Raw genomic sequence first — 21,389 nt, forward strand, 5'->3', positions numbered from 1 at the left:
CAAGGAAATGTAAACAGATTAAATAAAAGTCTGATGCTAAATAAAATAAAGGGAGTGGTGACCTCAGAGCAAGACCTCACCCAGCTTCCAATTTATGAAAAGGAAGTAAAGAAAAGTAGACAGAAATTAAGGAATCACATAATGGTAGGTGTGGTGGTGTAGTGAGCCGCTGTGGCTGCACACGTGCGTTTTCCAACATGGCGCTGGCCGCATGGTTCCCCAGCAGTAAACAATCATTCTGCGCAGCTGCTAGGCAGAAAGAGCGCCAAACCACTGGCCTATCCCGAGGCGTAATACTGGGTAGTGAGCAAGCAGCCCTTCAGAAGTGAATACGTCACTCTAGGGTGTATTTAAGGGACCCTCTTCCGGTTTCTTGGGTCTTTCCGCTTTATCGTGTGCGGTAGTAAAAAGTTCCTCGTGGCAGTAAACCCGTATCGCCTCCTGTCCTTATTCGCGGGCGAAAAGGGATTTTGGGGGCGCGCGTTACATCTGGTGCCGATTAACCCGGGAAATTTTAAGGCGCTGCGGGAGACCACCCAAGCTTGGGGACGGGTTACAAACTGCGGAACTCGAGGTGCATCCTGGAAGGTATGCTTGGCGTGGAGACCTTTGTTGCGACCGAATTTTCATTCACTGCCGCTGCTGTAGTAGCTGGCCTTGTGTGGTTTTCGTTGACAGTCTATTTTTGTTGTGAGGAACTAGCTCGAGGCACAGCTAATAGGAGTGGAGAGGTTTCAAAAAAGGTCTGCTCTAAGCTATCAGAACCAGGATGTGGCAACAGGTGCTCAGCCATAGGGTTGGGAAAAGAGAAACAGACGAAGAAGTCTGGAGAGAGACTGGCCAGAGAGTTTGGTTATAGGAAAGAATGTTCAGGAGGGATACAGGCCACTGCAGGGCCTGTTAAAGCTAGCAAACGTTCACCGGCTGGTGAAGAGAAGCGGGAACCCCCGCACCCAATTAAGGAGCCTGCTTCCATACACCTTAGCAGCTCCGAGGAAGATCTAACACAAGGAGAGGAAGAGGGCCTGGGGCAGGAACCAGCTGCCTGTACTAAGGCTGGCGGTCCCAAAGTAAGACTAAGAAAGCCTTTGAATTCCTCAGCCCCACTCTTGCCTCCAACTTACGATTCGGGCGGAGGCCCTAACTCATTCCTCAGCCCGGCGGATCAGAGGCAGCTACAGCTTGCATTTCCGGTCTTTGAAGCGGCAGAAGGCGCCCGCGTTTATGCTCCCGTAGATTATAGACAGGTCAAAGAATTAGCGGAAGCAGTGCGCGCATATGGAATTGGAGCTAACTTTACTGTAGCCCAAGTAGAGAGGTTAGCTACAGCCGCCATGACTCCAGGAGATTGGCAGAACACAGTGAAGGCGGTACTTAACAATATGGGCCAATACCTAGAGTGGAAGGCCTTGTGGCATGAGGCGTTACAAGCACAAGCTAGGATTAATGCAAATACTGAGGGACAGGAATTATGGACTTTTGATATGCTAGCGGGAGTTGGCGTACACGCGAATGACCAGACCGCTCATCCTTGGCAGGTCTACGCGCAGACAGCAGCAGCTGCGATAAAGGCGTGGAAGTCCCTCCCTAGGAAGGAAGGCAGTAACCTTTATTTGTCCAAGATAATTCAGGCAGCTAATGAGTCGTTCTCTGACTTTGTGGCGCGGATGACCGAGGCAGCGGGTAGAATCTTTGGGGATCCAGAACAGTCGATGCCGCTAATAGAACAGATGGTTTTTGAAAACGCCACGGCGGAATGCCGTGCCGCTATTGCGTGCGCCGCGGAGAGCTAAGGGGTTACAAGATTGGTTAAGAGTGTGCCGAGGATTGGGAGGTCCTCTTACTAACGCAGGGCTCGCGGCGGCGAACTTAGAAATGGCGGCAATGCTGCTTAAGGGTCAGAATCGTGGAACCTTCCCGTCAAAACATATGGCCCGGTGCTATGCCTGTGGGAAGGCCGGACATAGAAAAAGGGAGTGCCCAAATAATCAAATACCAACGAAACTGTGCACTAGGTGTGGAAAAGGCTATCATTTGGCTCAAAATTGCCGTTCTATTAGGGATATAAAAGGTCAAATTCTCCCCCCAAATCTGTCAGCCATTAAGGAGGAAAAATTTTCAAAAAACGGATATGCGGGCCCGAGATCCCAGGGCCCCAAAAGATATGGGACACTGCAGAACACTCAGGAGACTCTGTTCGCTGCAGAGCCACAAGGGGTTCCGCAGGACTGGACCTGTGCTCCACCTCCCGAGTCTTATTAATGCCACACATGGGGGTGCAGCCGATCCCGGTCGATTACAGAGGCCCCCTGCCAGAGAGAAGCGTTGGTCTTATATTAGGCCGTTCCTCTCTCACCTTAAAAGGGCTTGTGGTACACCCCGGTGTAATAGATCAGGATTATACCGGAGAACTTCAAGTTCTCTGTTCTAGCCCACAAGGTGTATTCTCTATCTCCCCTGGAGATAGGATCGCTCAATTGATTGTTCTTCCAAGCTTACATGATTGTTTTCCATCCACTGAGAAGCTTAGAGGTTCTCAGGGGCTTGGTTCCTCAGGAACTGACTTCGCTCATCTGGTGGTTGATTTTAAAACTAGACCCACCTTACAGTTAGCAATAGAGGGGAAGAAATTTACCGGAATTCTGGACTCAGGAGCGGATAAAAGTATCATTTCCGCTAATTGGTGGCCTAAGGCATGGCCTGTAGAGAAATCATCTCACTCCCTACAAGGATTGGGATATGAAGCCAGCCCTGCAGTCAGCTCCCGCTCGTTGACTTGGAAGGCAGCAGAGGGTCAGACAGGAAGTTTTATACCTTATGTGCTTCCCCTCCCCGTCAACCTCTGGGGAAGGGACATTTTACAGGGCCTAGGGCTAGTTCTGACCAGTGAATACTCCCCACAAGCTGTAAACATTATGAAAAGCATGGGATTTAAAGAAGGGAAAGGTCTTGGCAGGAACGAACAAGGAAGGTTAGATCCTGTCTCACAAGAATCAAACGCAGGAAGGCAAGGACTGGGTTTTTCCTAGCTGCCACTGAGGGCTCTATACCCATACCCTGGCTCACAGAGGAGGCCGTCTGGGTACCTCAGTGGTCATTATCCTCTGAGAAATTGGAAGCTGCTACAAAACTAATTAAAGAACAAGTGCAGCTCGGTCATTTAGAACCTTCTACCTCCCCCTGGAATACACCTATATTCGTTATTAAAAAAAATCCGGGAAATGGAGGCTTTTACATGATTTAAGAGCGGTCAATGCACAGATGCGACTATTTGGCTCTGTGCAACGAGGTTTGCCTCTACTCTCTGCCTTGCCTAAGCAGTGGAAAATTATAATTATAGATATTAAAGATTGTTTTTTCTCTATTCCCTTATGTCCACAAGATAGGCCAAGATTTGCGTTTACATTACCTACTGTTAATCGTTTTGAACCTGATAAGAGATATCAGTGGAAAGTCCTGCCTCAGGGCATGGCCAACAGCCCTACCATATGTCAGCTGTATGTTCAAATGGCCCTCGAGCCAATTAAGAAGCAATTTCCTTCGCTGTTGCTGGCTCATTATACAGATGATATTATTATGTGTCATAAGGATTTAGGTACTTTACAGACCTCATACCCCTTATTATTAAAAACCTTAGAACAGTGGGGTCTAAATGTTGCTACTGAGAAAGTTCAATTTTCAGAGATTGGTTCCTTTTTAGGGACAGTTATCTATCCAGAAAAGATAATTCCTCAGAAATTGGAGATTCGTAGAGACCATTTACATACTTTAAATGATTTTCAGAAATTATTAGGTGATATAAATTGGTTAAGACCGTTTTTAAAAATTCCCTCGGCCGAGCTGAAACCTTTATTTGATATTTTAGAAGGAGATGCTCATATTTCCTCACCAAGGGCCTTAACACCAGCTGCGAGCCGTGCTCTGCAAGTAGTAGAAAACGCTTTGCAAGACGCCCAGTTGAAACGCATAGATGAAACCAAAACCTTTGACTTATGTGTTTTTAAAACTAGACACTTACCAACTGCTGTATTATGGCAGGAGGGGCCCTTGTTATGGGTCCACCCTAATGCGTCTCCTGCAAAGATCATTGAAAGGTATCCAGATGCAGTCGCTCAGCTTGCCCTTCAAGGGCTAAAAGCGGCTATTACTCATTTTGGAAGAGAGCCTAAGGTTTTAATAGTGCCTTATACTGCTCACCAAGTCCAAATATTAACGGCGACCTCTGATGTGTGGGCAGTGCTGGTTACTTCCTTCAATGGTCAAATAGATAATCATTATCCTAAGCATCCCATCTTACAATTTGCTTTAACTCAAGCTATCATATTTCCACGTATTGTGTCTCAGGAGCCGCTCCCAGATGGAATGGTAGTTTATACGGATGGGTCAAAAACAGGAATAGGTGCCTATGTGGTTAATGATAAAGTTACATCCAAACAATATCATGAAACCTCACCTCAAATGGTGGAATGCTTAGTGGTGTCAGAGGTTCTGGAAATATTTCCAGGTCCCTTAAATATTGTTTCAGATTCCTTCTATGTGGTTAATGCAGTAAAAGCATTGGAAGTTGCTGGGTTAATTAAGACATCTAGCAGACTTGTGGAAGTTTTTCAAAAGATTCAGCTTACCCTGGCTAAGCGTAGATCCCCGGTCTTTATAACTCATATTAGGGCTCACTCAGGCTTACCGGGACCTATGTCCCGTGGCAATGACCTGGCAGATCGAGCCACAAGGTTAATTGCATTTGCCCTTTCACCAAAGTTAGATTTGGCTAAAGCTTTTCACAAAAGGTTTCATGTGACAGCTGAGACATTAAGATGTCGATTTAACATCTCTAGAAGGGAGGCCAGAGATATTGTTACTCAATGCCAAAACTGCTGTCATTTCCTACCTGTTCCCCATACAGGAGTTAACCCTCGGGGAATCAGGCCCTTACAAATCTGGCAAATGGATGTTACCCACATCCCATCCTTTGGTAAATTACAATATTTGCATGTTTCTATTGATACTTGTTCTGGAGTTATATTTGCCTCTCCTTTGACCGGAGAAAAGGCGGCCCATGTTATTCAACATTGCCTCGAAGCTTGGAGTGCTTGGGGAAAGCCTAAAATCCTTAAAACGGACAATGGGCCAGCCTACACTTCTCAAAAATTTAAACAATTTTGTCGCCATATGGAAGTGACACACCTGACGGGTCTTCCTTATAACCCCCAGGGACAGGGCATCATTGAGCGTGCTCACCGCACCCTTAAAACTTATTTGATAAAACAAAAGGGAGAAGTTGAGGAAGCTCTGCCCACGGTGCCACGAGCTATTATTTCTCTGGCACTTTTTACCCTCAACTTTCTGAATTTGGACAGTCAAGGCAATTCAGCGGCTGATCGACATTGCCTGGAACCAACTAGGCCAAAAGAAATGGTAAAATGGAAAGATGTTTTGACTGGTCTATGGAAAGGCCCGGATCCTATTTTAATAAGATCCCGGGGAGCGGTCTGTGTGTTTCCACAGGGGGAAGACAATCCATTTTGGCTGCCAGAGCGACTGACGCGGCGACTCGCGGTTCCTGAAAAGGACCCCCCGAAGGATTCATCTGCAGACGCTCTCAGCTCCCATTTGGACTCTCCAAAATCGGGTTCCTAGTATATACAGTAAATTTAGATGGTTAACCTATCTGCTTCTCAAAAACCTATGCCCTTGCCTTCTTAAAAGGCGTTGCTGCTGCTAACTTGTACCAATGTAACTCGCTTTATATTACAGTGCTGGTCTGCTTTTCTATAAGCAGGTCTAATAGCCAGTTTACCACTCTGATCCCTATCCCCGTTCAGACGTCTGAGACCTTGATTTTATCCTGACAAGAAAGGAGATTCTAATATAACTGCAGCCCTTATCGCTGCTATTACCATCCCTACAAATTGCAGCTGTAACAGCTGACTCAGACATGGTTAATCAAATCACAGCAGCTACTGTTGCTAATCAAATTTCAGAAAAAACCTCTGAGGCTTTTGACCCTCCCACAGAAAGTGGATGTGTTGGTCAATCAGAGAGTTTATTCGCTCCAAGCACACTTGATACAGCTCGCAGATATGGCTCAAATGAGCTGTGTCTCAATGACCCCATATCCAGGTATTTCACCTCTGAGATTTGTGAATGATACATTTATTTAAAGCCATAATCTTTCTGCTTACTTAAAAGGAAAGTGGAATGGGAAGTTGGACCAGATACAGCCGTGATTACAAGCTCGGATTTCCAGCGGATGAAACCTGCTGCCCGTGGAGATTTTACTTCTTAAAAATAAATTTCTTCTGCCTTTTCTTTCCTTCTTTCTTTCTTTCCTAAGAGCCGGAATAGGCCTGCGTGATACACTTCTAGGATGTGAACTAGTATTCATAGATGGATGGTTTGTAAGCTCAAGCCCAGCAAATACGTGACAAGGTAGCTCTAAGCCTAAGCACGCGCAGCCCTGGGGCAAGCATCCTCCCTGAAATTTGATGATCTAGGCTAGAAATAGCCTATGACAGAGACATTCTCAGTCTATGCACCCCAAGAGCTCGGCTCATTTGCACTGGGTAGATGAGAAGTCTTGTCCAGTCAGCTCTTGCCTAAATAATTGTGATACCAGATAATAGGTTGACAGCCCTTGCACTCCTGGGAGCTATATATATACTCCATTGCACAGGGATGGGTGTCAATTCTCTTTATATTTTCCTTAGCCCATGCACCCAGAGGACTCGTTTCCATGGCACCTGGAAGGGTAAGGAAAAAATCTTCGGGCTATAAGCTCTTGATCGCTTACTCCCCCCCAAGATGGAGTTTGCTTGATCGGGTTTGAGTTCGAATCTTATTTGGTACTACATTTAATAGGCAAAAGGCTGTTTCATATTAATAATTTAAACAGGGAGAGATGTAGTGAGCCGCTGTGGCTGCACACGTGCGTTTTCCAACATGGCGCTGGCCGCATGGTTCCCCAGCAGTAAACAATCATTCTGCGCAGCTGCTAGGCAGAAAGAGCGCCAAACCACTGGCCTATCCCGAGGCGTAATACTGGGTAGTGAGCAAGCAGCCCTTCAGAAGTGAATACGTCACTCTAGGGTGTATTTAAGGGACCCTCTTCCGGTTTCTTGGGTCTTTCCGCTTTATCGTGTGCGGTAGTAAAAAGTTCCTCGTGGCAGTAAACCCGTATCGCCTCCTGTCCTTATTCGCGGGCGAAAAGGGATTTTGGGGGCGCGCGTTACATGGTGGTGCATCTTTAATCCCAACACTCCAGAGGCAGAGGCAGGCAGATCTCAGAGTTCAAGGCAAATCTGGTCTACAGAGCAAGTTCCAGGACAGTCAAGATTATGCAGAAAAGGAAACCATGGAAAACAGTAAGCTGGTAGAAATGCATTTGAACAAGGGGTCCATGTTCTAGCCCCAGAAAGCAGTAGAACTTGGCAACTTTGGCCACATGGTTCTGGCTTTAGAGTCAAGGATACCAGAAAGGCATCATGGAATCTCCCTCCTCAACTAAGAAAAGCCACTGAGGCCATGCATGTTTCAAAGGTGAAAGTGGAAACTTAAGGGTTCTTTGGAAAGTCTGTTGAATGGTGTTTTACTGGAGCAAACATGTGAAGGAATGTTTTTGTTAAAGTAGACACAGGTGTGGAAGGCCAAGGCAGACTTGTGAAGGAATGTTGTGCTGAAGCAGACACAGAGAGGATGTTCTGCTAAGGCAAATACATGAAAGGACACGTGATGAAGGATTCTTTGCTAACAACACACATGTATTGGTCTGCCTTACATTGTGTAGTTGAGCTGCATTTGTCAGGCCTCCATAGAGAGAAACACACCAAAGAACTTCTGGTGGTGTGCTGCAGTTTGTTGCTGCTTCCAAAGACTCAGGCTGATTGGATACACATGCTGAGGCAAGAGCCGTGCTGAAGCAAGGCACGAGGAGGACACATGATGTTTGGAGGGTAGAAATAGGATTTCATAGAGTGACAGAGGCTGAGCTTGGCTTGCTTATAGAGCTAGCTGTGTAATGTTAGTGGGTCTCCTGTCTTCGATGATCTTCAATTCCCTGAGAAAGGCATAGTAGAGAACTTCTGGTATCTCTGAGGCTGTCACTGCTAGACTTGGTGACTCAGAGGTGTCACCTCTGTTGCTAACCCAACTCTAAGGAATTGGACTTCTGGTGTAGCAATGAGGTGTTTGCAAGTGGATTGAGCTGCCGCTGGCTGCTAATCTGTGAACTGAACTGATTATTTCCAGACAATACAGATGGGAGTTGCTCCAAAAAAACCTTTCTAAACAGTTCCACTTCCCTCCACCCCACCCCCTGTATCCTTTCTTTTCCACTACCTCTGGTGGGTGGTAGGTTACAAGGGAGGTTAAAGCATTTAAGAACCATTATTAAAAATAAGGTTTGAAAAAATTAAAGTTACAAAGGGTTAGGATGTCCCTGAAAGAAGTCTAGAGAGGTGATTACATGAAGCTGTAAGGGTGAAGCCTGGATTGCCTTAGAGACCCTAAGATGTTGGGGATGCCATAGTTGTGAGATATCTGCCAAGGAGATCTGGTAACAAGGAGTGGAACCAGCCCAAGGGAAAGAAGTATGTTGTAGTCAAAAAAGCTGAAAGGAGTTGCAGCTTTGATTCCAGACATACAAGTGTGGTGTTTGGAGTTTGCCTAGCTAGTTTTTCAGTCTTGCTTTGGCCAGGTATTTTTTCCACTATGTTCCCTTTCCTCCATTTTGGAATGGTAATGTATATTCTGTGTCATTGTATGTTGGAAGTACGTGATCTGATTTTTTTTCTTTTAAATTCTCAGAGGACTGCACTTAAAGAGAGTCGTGAGTCTCAGGAGAGACTTGGAACTTTGGATGTTTAAAGAGTGCTGATAGACTGGGCACTTTCGACATAGGATTAAATATATTTTGCATTACGATATGACTACAAGCCTATAGGGACCAGGGGAGTAGAATGTGGCAATCTAAATAAAAATATCCTCAGTAGGACCATAACAAGGGGCACTATTAGAAGATGTGGCCTTGTTGCAGGAATTGTTTCACTGAGAGTGGACTTTGAGGTTTCAAAAGCTCAAGCCAGTCCCAGGGGTTCATTTTCTCTTCCTGTTGCCTGCCAATCCAGATGTAGAACTCTGGGCTCCATCTTCAGCACCAAGTCAGCCTGCATACTGCCAATGTTCCCACCGTGACAATAATGGATTAGAACTCAGAACATGTAGGCCAGCCCCAATTAAATGTAGTCCTTATTAAAGAGTTGTCTTGGTCATGGAGCCTCTCCCCAGCAACAGAAGCCCTAAGTGACACAGCCTTTGTTGAACTGTTTCTGTATGTGTTTGAGGGTGTGTTTTCAGCATGGAGCCAGGCAATTTACAATTCTGTTCCAGCCTTCACTTGCTTCTTGTTCAGAGACTCAAAGTCATCTAAAAGTGGCAGAACAGGGCTTTCTCAGTTCTTTTCTACCTAACACTGGGCATGTACAAAGCTCTATACATACACATGACCAAGAGTTCCAAGAATATGCCACAGCTTTCCAGAGCTCTCAAAGGTGCTTATTCTCCTTTTACCTTATATGATTACTGTCCAGCAATTTATTTGCTATTTTTTTCTTTCTGCTGCCTGCAGTAACGAGTTCTAAACCATTCCTATTGAGTATATCCTTTTTATATTTATTCTAAAAATTAATAAAGTATGTTTTGATCATGTTTCTTCCCTCCACCAATTCCTCCCAGAACCTCTCCCAACTTCCCTACCCACCCAATTTTATTTTTAAAATGTTCAGGAAAAAAACACTTGGAAACAAGTAAGCTCTGAGTCATTTCAAATAAGACAAGTTGTAGAAACCATAATTCCCAGAACTTGAGGAAGTGAAAAGTCATTCTGCTTTCTCAAATGGCTACAAAAATCATGGTTTTCACATGTTCTAGGATTATGCAATTAGTTTTCTTTTTTTTAAAAAAAAAAAAAAAGGATCCATTTATTTTATGAATGTGAGTACACAGTTGCAGTGAACAGACACACCAGAAGAGGGCATCAGATCCCATTACAGATGGTTGTGAATCACCATGTGATTGCTGGGAATTGAACTCAGGACCTCAGTGTTCTTAACCACTAAGCCATCTCTCCAGCCCATGCAATTAGTTCTCAAAGTTACCACACAGCATTTTTAAAGGCAATGGGAACACACAGCAAGATAAAATGCCACAAAGCTCATTGCTGTTCCAAATATTAACATATTTTTAAAACTGAATACACTGTTATTTGTTGCTGCATTCATTTAAATAAAATTCTGGCTGGGCAGTGATGGTGCACGCCTTTAATCCCAGCACTTGAGAGGCAGAAGCAGGCAGATTTCTGAGTTCAAGGCCAGCCTGGTCTACAGAGTGAGTTCCAGGACAGCCAGGGCTACACAGAGAAACCCTGTCTTGAAAAACAAAACAAAAAAAAAAATTCTGAGTTAAGAAAAGGTTAAGGATGAAAATGTTTCCCAAGTGAATTTGCTGTTTTTATAGATTATCACACTTTGAAGGTGACTTATCCACCAATGCTCCTGAGAAAACATTCAGACATTTTGTTAAAGACCAAACTGAACCTGGGTTTTATATGTCCTAGACAAGTACACTAGCACTGAGTGGGTACCAATGAATGGGCTACTTCTTCTGCCCCATCTTATTTATTTACTTTTTTGATTTGTTGGTTTTGTATTTTTTGAAGCCTAAAACTTGATGTAACCCTTCTGTGTCAATCTGCCAAGCACTTAGATTAGCATATGCTGCCATATTCGGCCTGATCCTTTTCTCTAGGACAGGGGTCGGGGTAGGGGTCTCAGGTAGCCTAAGATGACCTTGAACTCAATATGCAGACAAGGGATAGCCTTCCACTCATGATCCTCCTGCCTCCATATCCCAAGGGCTAGGTTTATAGACATGCATTTATCACACCAGGATCTTGCTCCTGACTTTCCATTAATGAGGTCTTCAGTAATTGTTAAATTAATTTAGAGTTAAGCTACTGAGTCAAGAAGAACCTAATTTAAAAGAAGTTCATTGTTCTCTGTCTTGGCCTGTAAAATGTACTATAAATGTGTTTGTTGATGGTAGACTCCAAAATATTACAAAAATATATGGCATGAGGCAATAAATATTTAGCAAAGTCAAAACAGCATCTGCATTCCAGATATTTACTATCCAAAATCTCATGGTTCTGCTCTCTCACTCCAACTAACTAATTTCATTGTTTTTATTTTGAACAATGTGGTCTTACTATGTAGCTCAGGCTAGCCATGGACTTATTATATAGTCCAGGTTTGTAAACCTACATTAATAATTGAATACTGGGATCATAGGCAGGGACCATCAGGGCTGAAATTATTTTAGTCCTGAGGAAATTAAAAACAAAAATTGGAACTTGATTGTCCCAAGATCATTGGACAAGAGTGACTTTATGACAAAGTCACAAAGCTGACTACATTGCCAGAAAGGAGTTGCACTTCAATGCATATTCTATAGATTTAAGATAAAAAGGTGTAACTAGAAACAGCCAAAATGCTAATGTCACATCCTTTTTATGTCTATTCATTTGTTCTCCAAACGTTTGTTCTCGTTCTTTCCCCTCTCCCTCCCTCCCTCTCTCTCTTTCTCTCTCTCTCCTCTCATAGTCACCTTTATTTATTGTTGTATGCTATCTTGGTTTTCAAAGTGAAAAGAAAAGAAATTAATGGCTTTAATAAGAAGCCCAAACCATGCAGTAGCATGCTGTAGAAGAGAAGAGTCACTAGAGAGCACTTCCTGCTCCCTCTTCAGATAAAAGAAATGATGACTAGGAAAACTGGCTACAGAAAAGGAAGCAAAACACCCTGCCGAAGACCAGCCCTATAATCAACAACATGATGCCAGACCCCAACCACTATAATCATGGATAGGAAAATTGTTTGCCACATTCTTTTATAATGTCAAGCAGCTGCTAAATATTAAAAGGAGATTTGGGCAAGAATTAACACTCCCTGGAAATTTTCAAGAAGAAAATAACAAAAAGCTAAGAAAGGTGAAGAAAAAAATATATATATAATATATATTTCATGTCTAATATCAATCATTCTTATCGTTGTAGTGATGAGAAAATTGAAGTTCAATAAGAGTAAGCAAACATTTTACAATGTTAAAATAAACAGTACCTTCCAAAATGTATCATAATCTTTCAATAATGTTGTCAATATTGATCAGATGGCTTACAACTGCCTACACTCTTTTTATCTAGAAAATCCATTGGAAAAGATCCCAGACCACAAGAAAAGCCTTTAGAGTCAAGGTAGGCCCTCAGCATTATTAATGATGGTGAATAACTAAAACCAATTAAGATGTCTAAAAAGTATCTAAGAAATTATTGTGCGTATCACTTAAGAGACTAATTTTATAGCTTCTTTAAAAGAACATTACATAAAATTTTATGAACACAGTAAAATGTCTATGACGTCGCATTATGTATAAGAAGCCGAATATAAAAAATTTTAAGTATGACAGACAAACTAAAAAATAGCTTTTCATAGGGTTTTGAAAGAGAAAAACATGAAGTGAGCAGGTAGAGAGGTGAGAGAGATCTGGAAGGAGTTGAGGTAAGTGAAAAATCTCAAAATATATTGCAAGAATTTTTTGAAATACCTTTTAATTGTGTGTATGAAGAAAAATCAAGGTATATGTATACTATGATTACAAAAAAACTACAGAAAATTATGCTGAGACAAACAAGACAAAAAGAGAACTCAACGGTGGCTCCTTATGACAAGTACATACATATAGATTTATGAATCAAGATTAATTGATTTAAAATCCCACTTAAACAAGACAGAAAAAGAAAAGAAGCTAGACCAACAGGATAGTGATGCATACACTCTTAATCCCAGCACTATGGAGGTAGAGGCAGGTGTGTCTCTATGAGTTCTAGGCCAGCCTAGTCTATATAATGAGTTCTAGGCTAGCCAAAACTAGATAGTGAGGCTCCATCATCTCAAAAAAATAATAATAATAAGATAAAATCCCAGCACATCTTATAGGCAGGATAAATTGTAGAGCAAAGGTTTTATGGCTAGGATGGTGTCCCAATTGCTGCATTGGAATTCTTGCCTGATTACAGATGGCCAGTTCAGACTCCTTATCCCCCATCCCTTAGCTAGGGTCACCCTCATAGATTGCTGAGAGTTTCCATTGTACTAAATTTCTAGCCCATCCCAGAGATTCCCTCTTCCCAGATTGCAGTTGCCTCTTCCACAATTCTCTCCTCCATCCTCCCCGTGACACTGCCTTGGGAGGTGGAGGGGCAGTACCCAGAGGCTGGATAGCTGGAAGATCTAATCCTAATGATATTCTGATATACCCATAGATTGGGGCCTAGCCCAGTTGTCATAAGAGAGGCTTTCTCCAGCAGCTGATAGAAACAGATGTAGAAACACACAGCCAAACATTAGGTGGAGTTTGGGGAATACTGTAGAAGAGGGGGAGGAAGGATTGTAGGAGCCAGGGGCGGGTCAAAGATAACACAAGAAAATGCACAGAATCAATCAACCTGGGCTCATAGGAGCTCACAATGATTGAACTAACAACCAGGAAGCCTGAATAAAACTGACCTAGGCCCTCTGCATATATGTTACAGTTGTGTGGCTTTGTCTTCTTGCTTGTGAGACTCCTAACCGTAGGAGAAGGGGTTATCTCTGACTCTGTTGCCTGCTTTAGAGATTCTTTCTCTCCTACTGGGTTGCCTAGTCTAGCCTTAATAGGGGATACCTAGTCTTACTGCAACTTGGTATGCCATGTTTAGTTGATATCCATGGGAGAAAGACTGGAGGGCGGATGGGGAAACTGTAGTTGGGATGTAAAAAAAAAAAAAAAGAAAGAAAGAAAGAAAGAAAACTCTGTGTGCGCGCGCGTGTGTGTGTGTGTGTGTGTTGGTTTGAATATTCTTGGCCCAGGGAGTGGCACTATTAAGAGGTAAGGCTTATGTTGGAGGTGGTGTAGTTTTATTAGAGAAAGTGCTTCACTGTGGGGGTGGACTTTGAGACCCTCTTGCTACCTGCCTGAGGACAGTCTTCTGTTTACCTTCAGAACAAGATGTAGAACTCCCAGTTCCTCCAGCTCTATGCCTGCCTAGATGCTGCTATGTTTCCCACCTTGATGATAATGGACTGAACCTCAGAACCTGTAAGCCAGCCCCAATTAAATGTTGTTCTTTGTAAAACTTGCCTTGGTCACCGTGTCTGCTCACAGCAGTAAAACCCTAAGACAATATCCCAATACAGCAAGCTAGACACAGTGAGGCATGCCTGTATCCTCAGCACTTGGAATGCTAAAATCTGGGGGTTGTGAAAACTGAGGCCAGTGTTGGGTATGGTAGGAACTTATCAAAATGTTAGAAGGAAAAAATGGAAGAGGAGCTGTGGCTAGCCTCACTAGTCTCACTCATCATTGTTAAAAGTCATTTCAAGAATAAAATCAGGGTCCAAGAGACAGTGGATCATCAGTTAAGAATACTTATTGCTCTTTCAGAGGGCTGGAGTTCAGTTCTCAGTACCCTCCCCATCCCATGTATTGTGGCTCAGCTAACAAATGCCCTTGACTCCAGTTTCAAGGGTTGGCCACCTTCTTCTGGTCTCTTGGAGCAACCACACTCAAGTATTCCCCTCAACGTATAATTTTTAAAATTAAAATATATTGTTTTAAAAATGTAACAGCCCAATGGCTCCACTCGGGGCTGTAGCAAAAATTTAAGCCACAAATGAAACTTATGAACTGTTATGAGGGGTCCTAAAGTTTAAGAAGAAAAAAACCAGGGGTGGTGGTGAGCATGGGTAACTCAGCATTTGGGTGGATGCAAGAGAACCATCCGAATCAGCTACAGTGAGTTTCAAGGATTGTCTCCTCTATGTGAAAACCTATCTTTAAAAAAAAAAAAAAACACTCTAAAAGCTTTTCCTCTTGTGGTTTGGGTTATGGTTACTCTGGGTTATTTTTAGACTTGCTTTCCAAATAGATAAAGGAGTATAAGCAATTCTACAGATCTAATTGTCTACACTGAAGGAACTGGCCAACATAGCTTTAACAGGACTTGCAGCATAGTCTCTGTCTGTCTGTCTGTCTATGTGTCTTCTGTCTGTCTACATTCTCTTCTTTTTTTTGAAATAGGATCTATGCACTACAGACTAGCATCAAACTAACTATGTAGACAAGGATAACCTTAAACTTCAAATCTTTCTGTCTCTATCTCACAGGTGCCAGGATTAGAGGTATGTCATTAACCCCTACATTGTCTATGTTATTTCTTTATTATTTTTTTTCTTTCCTTTGAAAGTGGCACACTGTGCTCGCTTCGGCAGCACATATACTAAAATTGGAACAATACAGAGAAGATTAGCATGGCCCCTGTACAAGGATGACACACAAATTCGTGAAGCGTTCCATATTTTTTTTATTTTGAGAGAAAAGTTTCCTTTTAACAGGAAGGGTGATGTGTAGGAGGAGCTAAGGTAGGAGGAGTACTGAGAGGAAGAAAAGGAGTAAGAAGAGGAGAAGAAGAAAGAGAGGAGAAGCTAGGTGATGAAAGAGAGAAAGAGGGGGGAGACAGGGAGGCAGATGTTCATGTATCTCCACCAGTCAAAGATAGTTGATATATCTAAGTTGAGTAGTGGGTTACACCTCTGATTGAACAATACCAAACTTATAAAGCCTATGATTAACATTATTTTTAAAAAAATGTATAAATGTAAAAAGGAAAAGGGGGCATGGGATAGGGGTTTTCTAAGGGGGGGATGGGGAAAGGGGATGGCATCTGAAGTGTAAATGAAAGATCTAATAAAAAAGGAAAAAAAAAGAAAGTGGCACACTTCCATGTTTATTTGTACCTTCAGATTCTCTTCCTCGCTTTCTTTTATTATTGCTAAATTATTGTTTGTAGTGGGAGATCTTTAAATCTCCAACCAAATAGGACCGGTCAATAAAAACAAAACTCAGCAATTATGAATATATTCTGTAAGCCTAGATTGGGCAGATACCCCTACACTACTCTGTTCCCCAGCTATGAGACCCTTATAACTTGAGGATATTCCAGACCCTGCATCTGTCCTTCTACCTCCTGCTTCCCAGTTGTCCTCTTTTTCGATGTCTTCCTCCTCCATTGTCTCCAGTCTTCCTCTTCCTCTCCTTACTCCTCCTACCTTAGCTCCTCCTACAATTGTTTACCATTGCAGATAATCTTTCAGCCAAAGATCAGCATGTGATATACACATACACTCTTAGATCTTTTCTGGATGAACCCGAGTTTTTTTTTTTTCCCCTAGGCATATGAACTTTCTCACACACTTCCCCCATATTTGCTGTCTCCTTTTTTAAAAATGTTCTATAAGACTTGTAGCTCTCTCAGTCTTACATTTAGAGATAAGGATTATTTAGTAAAGCAGTGGTTATAGATTCACCTCTAAGATCCACCATTCCACTAACCCTTGGTCATTGGCTAGGTTTCCAGTACCAGGTACAACATCCCTCTTGTTTAGCCAATCTTAAGTCCAATTGGAGAGACATTGTTTATATGCCACTACTGCATCCTTAGGGTTACTGAGCCATGCTGATCTTTGTTGTGGTTCACAGGCATCATGGGTAGGTAGAACTATTTCCTCCTTTGTAAGATAGCATGGTAACTTATGCTACCATGATGAGACTTTCTGGTCAGTTCCAGCTCAAAGCCTCTGGGCCCTTTGTCTAAAGTGCATAGTGTCTTAAGCAATAGGACTTAAATTACACCTCTGAGAGAGGCTCCAATGAGCAAATAGACCTTAATTTAGGTGAAGGTATGCTCTAATAGATATCTGCTGCTTCCGATCAAAAGTGCAGAGGTGGATAGCTATTGTTACATGTCCCTGAATACTTGAAAGACCTCCTCCTGAAAAGTAACTTCTATAAGATTTAAAGGTCCAGTAACCTTTTTATTTCATTCATTTTCTTTTTCTCTCTTGGGTATCATCCATTAAAAACTAAATCACTGGAGAGGAGTGGAAAGAGGAATGGAGTGAGGATCTGGAAGCAGTTTCATCTATAAAATGGCTATATAAGTTACCTTTTATTGCTGTGACCAAGTTAAGGAAAGCAGGGCTTATTTTTGGCTCAGTGTTTGAGGACAGAGTATTTGTGGCAAGGGACACATAGCAATAGTTACATTGTACCAACAATCAGGCAAAGGAGGGACAGAATGCTGCTGTTTAGTCATTGGTTTTTTAAAACCCTACTTTTAATAAGGGTTCTTAAATGTTTTAACCTCCCTTTTAGCCCACCACCCACCAGAGGTAGATGAAAAGTAACATTCAAACAGGTAACATTGGTTGCCCAAGTACCACACCAAATAAGCTGTAGATCTGCCAGTCAAACTTAGGCTGTTTATCACCAGAGCTATTGGTTACGTTTAGTAAGTCATGCTCTTAGAGCAGGACAGACCTACATAAATAGAATGAAATCTAATCACACTGGAAATACCTCAAATACCAGTACCTACCTCACTAGATAACACAACAACATTTAATGAAAATACCCCAATGTTATTAACACAAAGATTTCTACACTATTTATAAAATAGTAAAAACTATAAAACAGGTGAATCTTCAAAAGTAGCTAAATAGAACTATATCGAAAATCTATATAAATGAAATATAATAATGGGAATAGCTATTATTATCATTTAGTAAACATGGGTTCAGCATCTACTATATGCCTAGCATTCTTTTATGTGTTAATGAAATAGCAGTGAATGAAACAATGTCCTTGCTATCTTGTGAAACTTAGGAAAAAACTGAAACAATATGGGAATTTTCTTATATAAAATTTTACATAAAAAACTATAAAAGGTTACTTACTATTTGAGCCTACTCAAGTATGTATACATATTTTATTTTAGACAGAATCTATACAGTCCAGGCTGGATTCAAACTTGGTATGCAGCCAAGGATAAATCTGAACTTCTGATATTCCCAAGTGCTGAGATTATAGGTGTGTGCAACCACATGCAATTTTTTTTGCAGTGCTGGAAATTAAATCTGGAGTTTCCTGCATACCTGACAAGTTCTCTACCAACTGAGCTATATCCCCAGTTTAAATTTTATATTTATTATTAAGTAATTTCCATGCAAAGAAAATGGATATATGAGGCAGTCATGGTTATATATGCCTACAATCCCAGCACTTATGAAGCTGAAACAGGACAAACAAGGGTTCAAGGCCAGGGACTAGAGAAGGCAATGGCTCAGCACTTATGAAAACCACATACTCTTCTTGCAAAAGACTCCAGGACCTGTGTCAGAAATGCTCACAATGGCCTCCAGCTGCAGGCTGGCTCTCTGGCCTGTTAGAGCACTGTACTCACACCGATATCTACATTCAGACATGTGGAAATATGTAAGTAAATATGAAAGTAAAAATAAAATAAATCTTTTTAAAAAGGAGTTCACTTCCAGCCTGAGAAACACAGCAAGACCTTGTCAGAAGAAAAGAAAGAAAAAGAAAGAAATTTTAAAGAAAATGGGACCTTAATACATGCATATAATTAAAATGGTATAAAAGCATAAAGGAGGAAGGGGGATAGGATAGAGGGGTTCTACGGAGGGGAAATGGGGAAAGGGTGTGACATCTGTATTGTAAATAAATAAAATATCCAACAAAATTTTTTAAAAAGAAAATGGAAGTATATAAGAAAATATTCAAAAGTTAATATACCAGTATGCCCACTATGCTGCTTAACTATGCATGAATAATATCATTAGTAATTGCATCATTTATATATTAATATATCATGCAAATTAGCTACAATGAGATTTTATAATAATGTTTTGTATTTTAATTCTGGGGATTATAAGTGTATCTGTATACATCAGGTCTTTTCAATAACAGTGTATCATCACTCATAACAGCTGTATGGCTCACTGTCCTCATACTCTTTTTTTATAAATCCCAAGTCTCACTATGTAGCCTTGGCTGGCCTAGAGCTCACTATACAGACCAAGCTTTCATTGAATGAAAGAACTCTATGTGCTTCTGTCCTAGATCCTGGAATTAAAGATATGTACCACCATGACCAACCTGGAAAATACTTTTTACCAAACTTTTAATTCAAGAGCCAGCAAATGCTTTCAATTTAGTCAGAAAGTAAAGTAAACACCTTAACTTTTGAGGGCTATTGGTCACTATTACTGATATCCAAAGCTGCTCTGCGGAACAAAACACCCATTAGACAAAGTATGCCTAGGTCCCAATAACACTTACATATAAAAAGAGATAGGGAAATGCATAGCTTTCTGTCCTTCCTTCCTTTTTTTTTTTTTTTTTTTTTTTTTTTTTTTTTTTTTTTTCTTTCATCCTAATAAAAATAAGCACAAAGGTCCTTCTACTTCCATTGTTCAATCTCTTCTGCAATGACTTCCAGAGAGAGATTAATTCTATTTTGCAGAAGAATGAGACTCAAAGAAGAGAAATACATTGTCCAACATCATGGTTAACTTATTAGATGATTTAAAGGAAAGTCTCCCTTCAGTCTAACCAATGGCCCCCCAGTGGAGGTTTCAGGAGCCATCTTCAATGCTTCTGTATGATGAGGGAGATTAGACTATATGGGACTTTTTTTTTAAACATTCTTAAGCAGTGTCCCAGGGCCTTGCATTAGACCAGAAGGATGAAGAGATAGATCCCCGAGCTGCTTTTATATCCAGAATGGAAGTTAGGTGGGGATGGATGGCTTCTAAGGGTTGTAGGATCACATGCTCCTGAAGACTTACCAATATTAATCTCATCATCGGTCAGCGTGTCTCCAATGAAATCAAACTGAAATGACTGGAGTGTCTGGGAAAATTTCTGAACCGCAGAAGAGTAATCTGCAAAGGAAGAGGACAGTAGAGATGGTCAGCACTGCTATCCTCTCAGCAAGTCCCTCCTCCCATTACAGCACACAGGCAAAACAGGAAGGGACATCCCACAAGCAGCAGCAGCTATGCAAGGAAGTTAAGGGATTTTAATCAGTATTTTCAAAAGAAAGTCTGAACAAACAAAACAGCCATTTAAAGGGGTCTTGAACATTTTTTGCAGCATATTTTCATCCTCAATCCTTCTCTGTGACTTGAAACTACTTAATTGGAAATGCACAACATGCCAATATTTTCTTGCATACAATAGAACAGCCATCCTACAAAAAACCAATTAGCTCTATTTTATACATATAGAACTCAGAATTCAAGACTTATCTAAGAAAGCTGGATGGAGAAGTCAAGTGGTCTACCTGCCTCTCCACTGCCTATCCCATGACAACATCTGGGTATTTTACACATTCATCAGATGGAGGCTTGAAATACAATACTGTCAAGCAAAATGCAGTGTATTTATGAAGGGCTGAAACTCAAAACATTGATGAATTTCAAAAAAAAATCAGTGTGATTGCATGACTAGATGAATGCTTTTATGTTTTTGTCAAGGACTTTAATTTTTATTTGTAAGTATTCAATGGTGGCAAAAAAATAAATCACATTAATGTACACTTTAGAGAAATTATTTTGGCCAACATTTAAAATGTTACCTTCAGCGAGGGGTTCAGCAAACCTCTTGACCCTTGCTACTCCTCCAAGAATGAGTCACAGCTCTGTCACAATATCATCCCCTGGGAACTTGAAGAAAGTGCGCATGGCCATGCCCTACCCTAGACCGAGTAAATCAGAAATTTCAATTTAATACCCAGGGAATCCCTATATTCTTGGAATTTTGAGGGCAATTGTCTCACCAACGAAGTCACATTGGAGAATCTTGGAGGAATAGCTCAAACTTTTCCTTATTCCCTCTTTACATCTATAGAACATGTGGGCTAAGGGAACCACAAGGCTGACTTTAAGCTAATGTAAACAAAGGTAAGCTTTGCAACAGTATCTCTCACTGCACTCCCTTTAGTAGTGGCCTAAGGAGGTAACACCAAAACTCCACGGTATTTTTTTTTTTTTTACCTTTTAGTTTTTCTCTTACCTTTTAATTTTGAGGCAGGTTTTACATGACATATTCACTGATTTCTACAGGGAACTTAAGAGATTGTGCTCACAACATTGGCCCGTTAACAAAGGCAGCTACTGGTGTGAGACTTACAGTGGCCCAGGGATGAATAGTGGGAAAACACAGATCCCAACTAGGAGGGACTTGAAATAATAAGGTCCCAGGTGGTACACACGCTGTTGCCAGTGGGCAGCTGCTATGGCCAAGGCAGACTCGAGCTTGCCAGGAAAAAGAGGCTGGAGATTCAGGCTCTGCTGGGTCTTAATGCCTGTTATTTCTGCTTTCTATATTCAGACCCATCTTCCTCTAAGATTTAACATTTTGCTTCAAAATTGCTTTGTCCC

The 21,389-nt window shown here is 41.6% G+C and overlaps 1 protein-coding gene and 1 non-coding gene across 4 annotated transcripts in view; one reads left to right on the forward strand and one right to left on the reverse strand.

Moving 5' to 3' along the window:
- Positions 1-21,389, reverse strand: part of Ophn1 (oligophrenin 1) — a 308,721-nt gene that overhangs the window by 186,636 nt on the left and 100,696 nt on the right. For all 3 annotated transcript variants that reach the window (XM_076918793.1, XM_034485518.2, XM_076918794.1), the window contains exon 3: positions 19,794-19,889. In XM_076918793.1, coding sequence (XP_076774908.1) covers positions 19,794-19,889 — 96 coding nt within the window. The remainder of the gene's footprint in view (positions 1-19,793; positions 19,890-21,389) is intronic.
- On the forward strand, positions 15,344-15,450 carry LOC117695684 (U6 spliceosomal RNA). The gene has a single exon (XR_004604709.1). It is a non-coding gene; the product is annotated as a U6 spliceosomal RNA (small nuclear RNA).

The sequence above is a fragment of the Arvicanthis niloticus genome, chromosome X, assembly GCF_011762505.2.
Source record: "Arvicanthis niloticus isolate mArvNil1 chromosome X, mArvNil1.pat.X, whole genome shotgun sequence".
Taxonomy (NCBI): Eukaryota; Metazoa; Chordata; class Mammalia; order Rodentia; family Muridae; genus Arvicanthis; species Arvicanthis niloticus.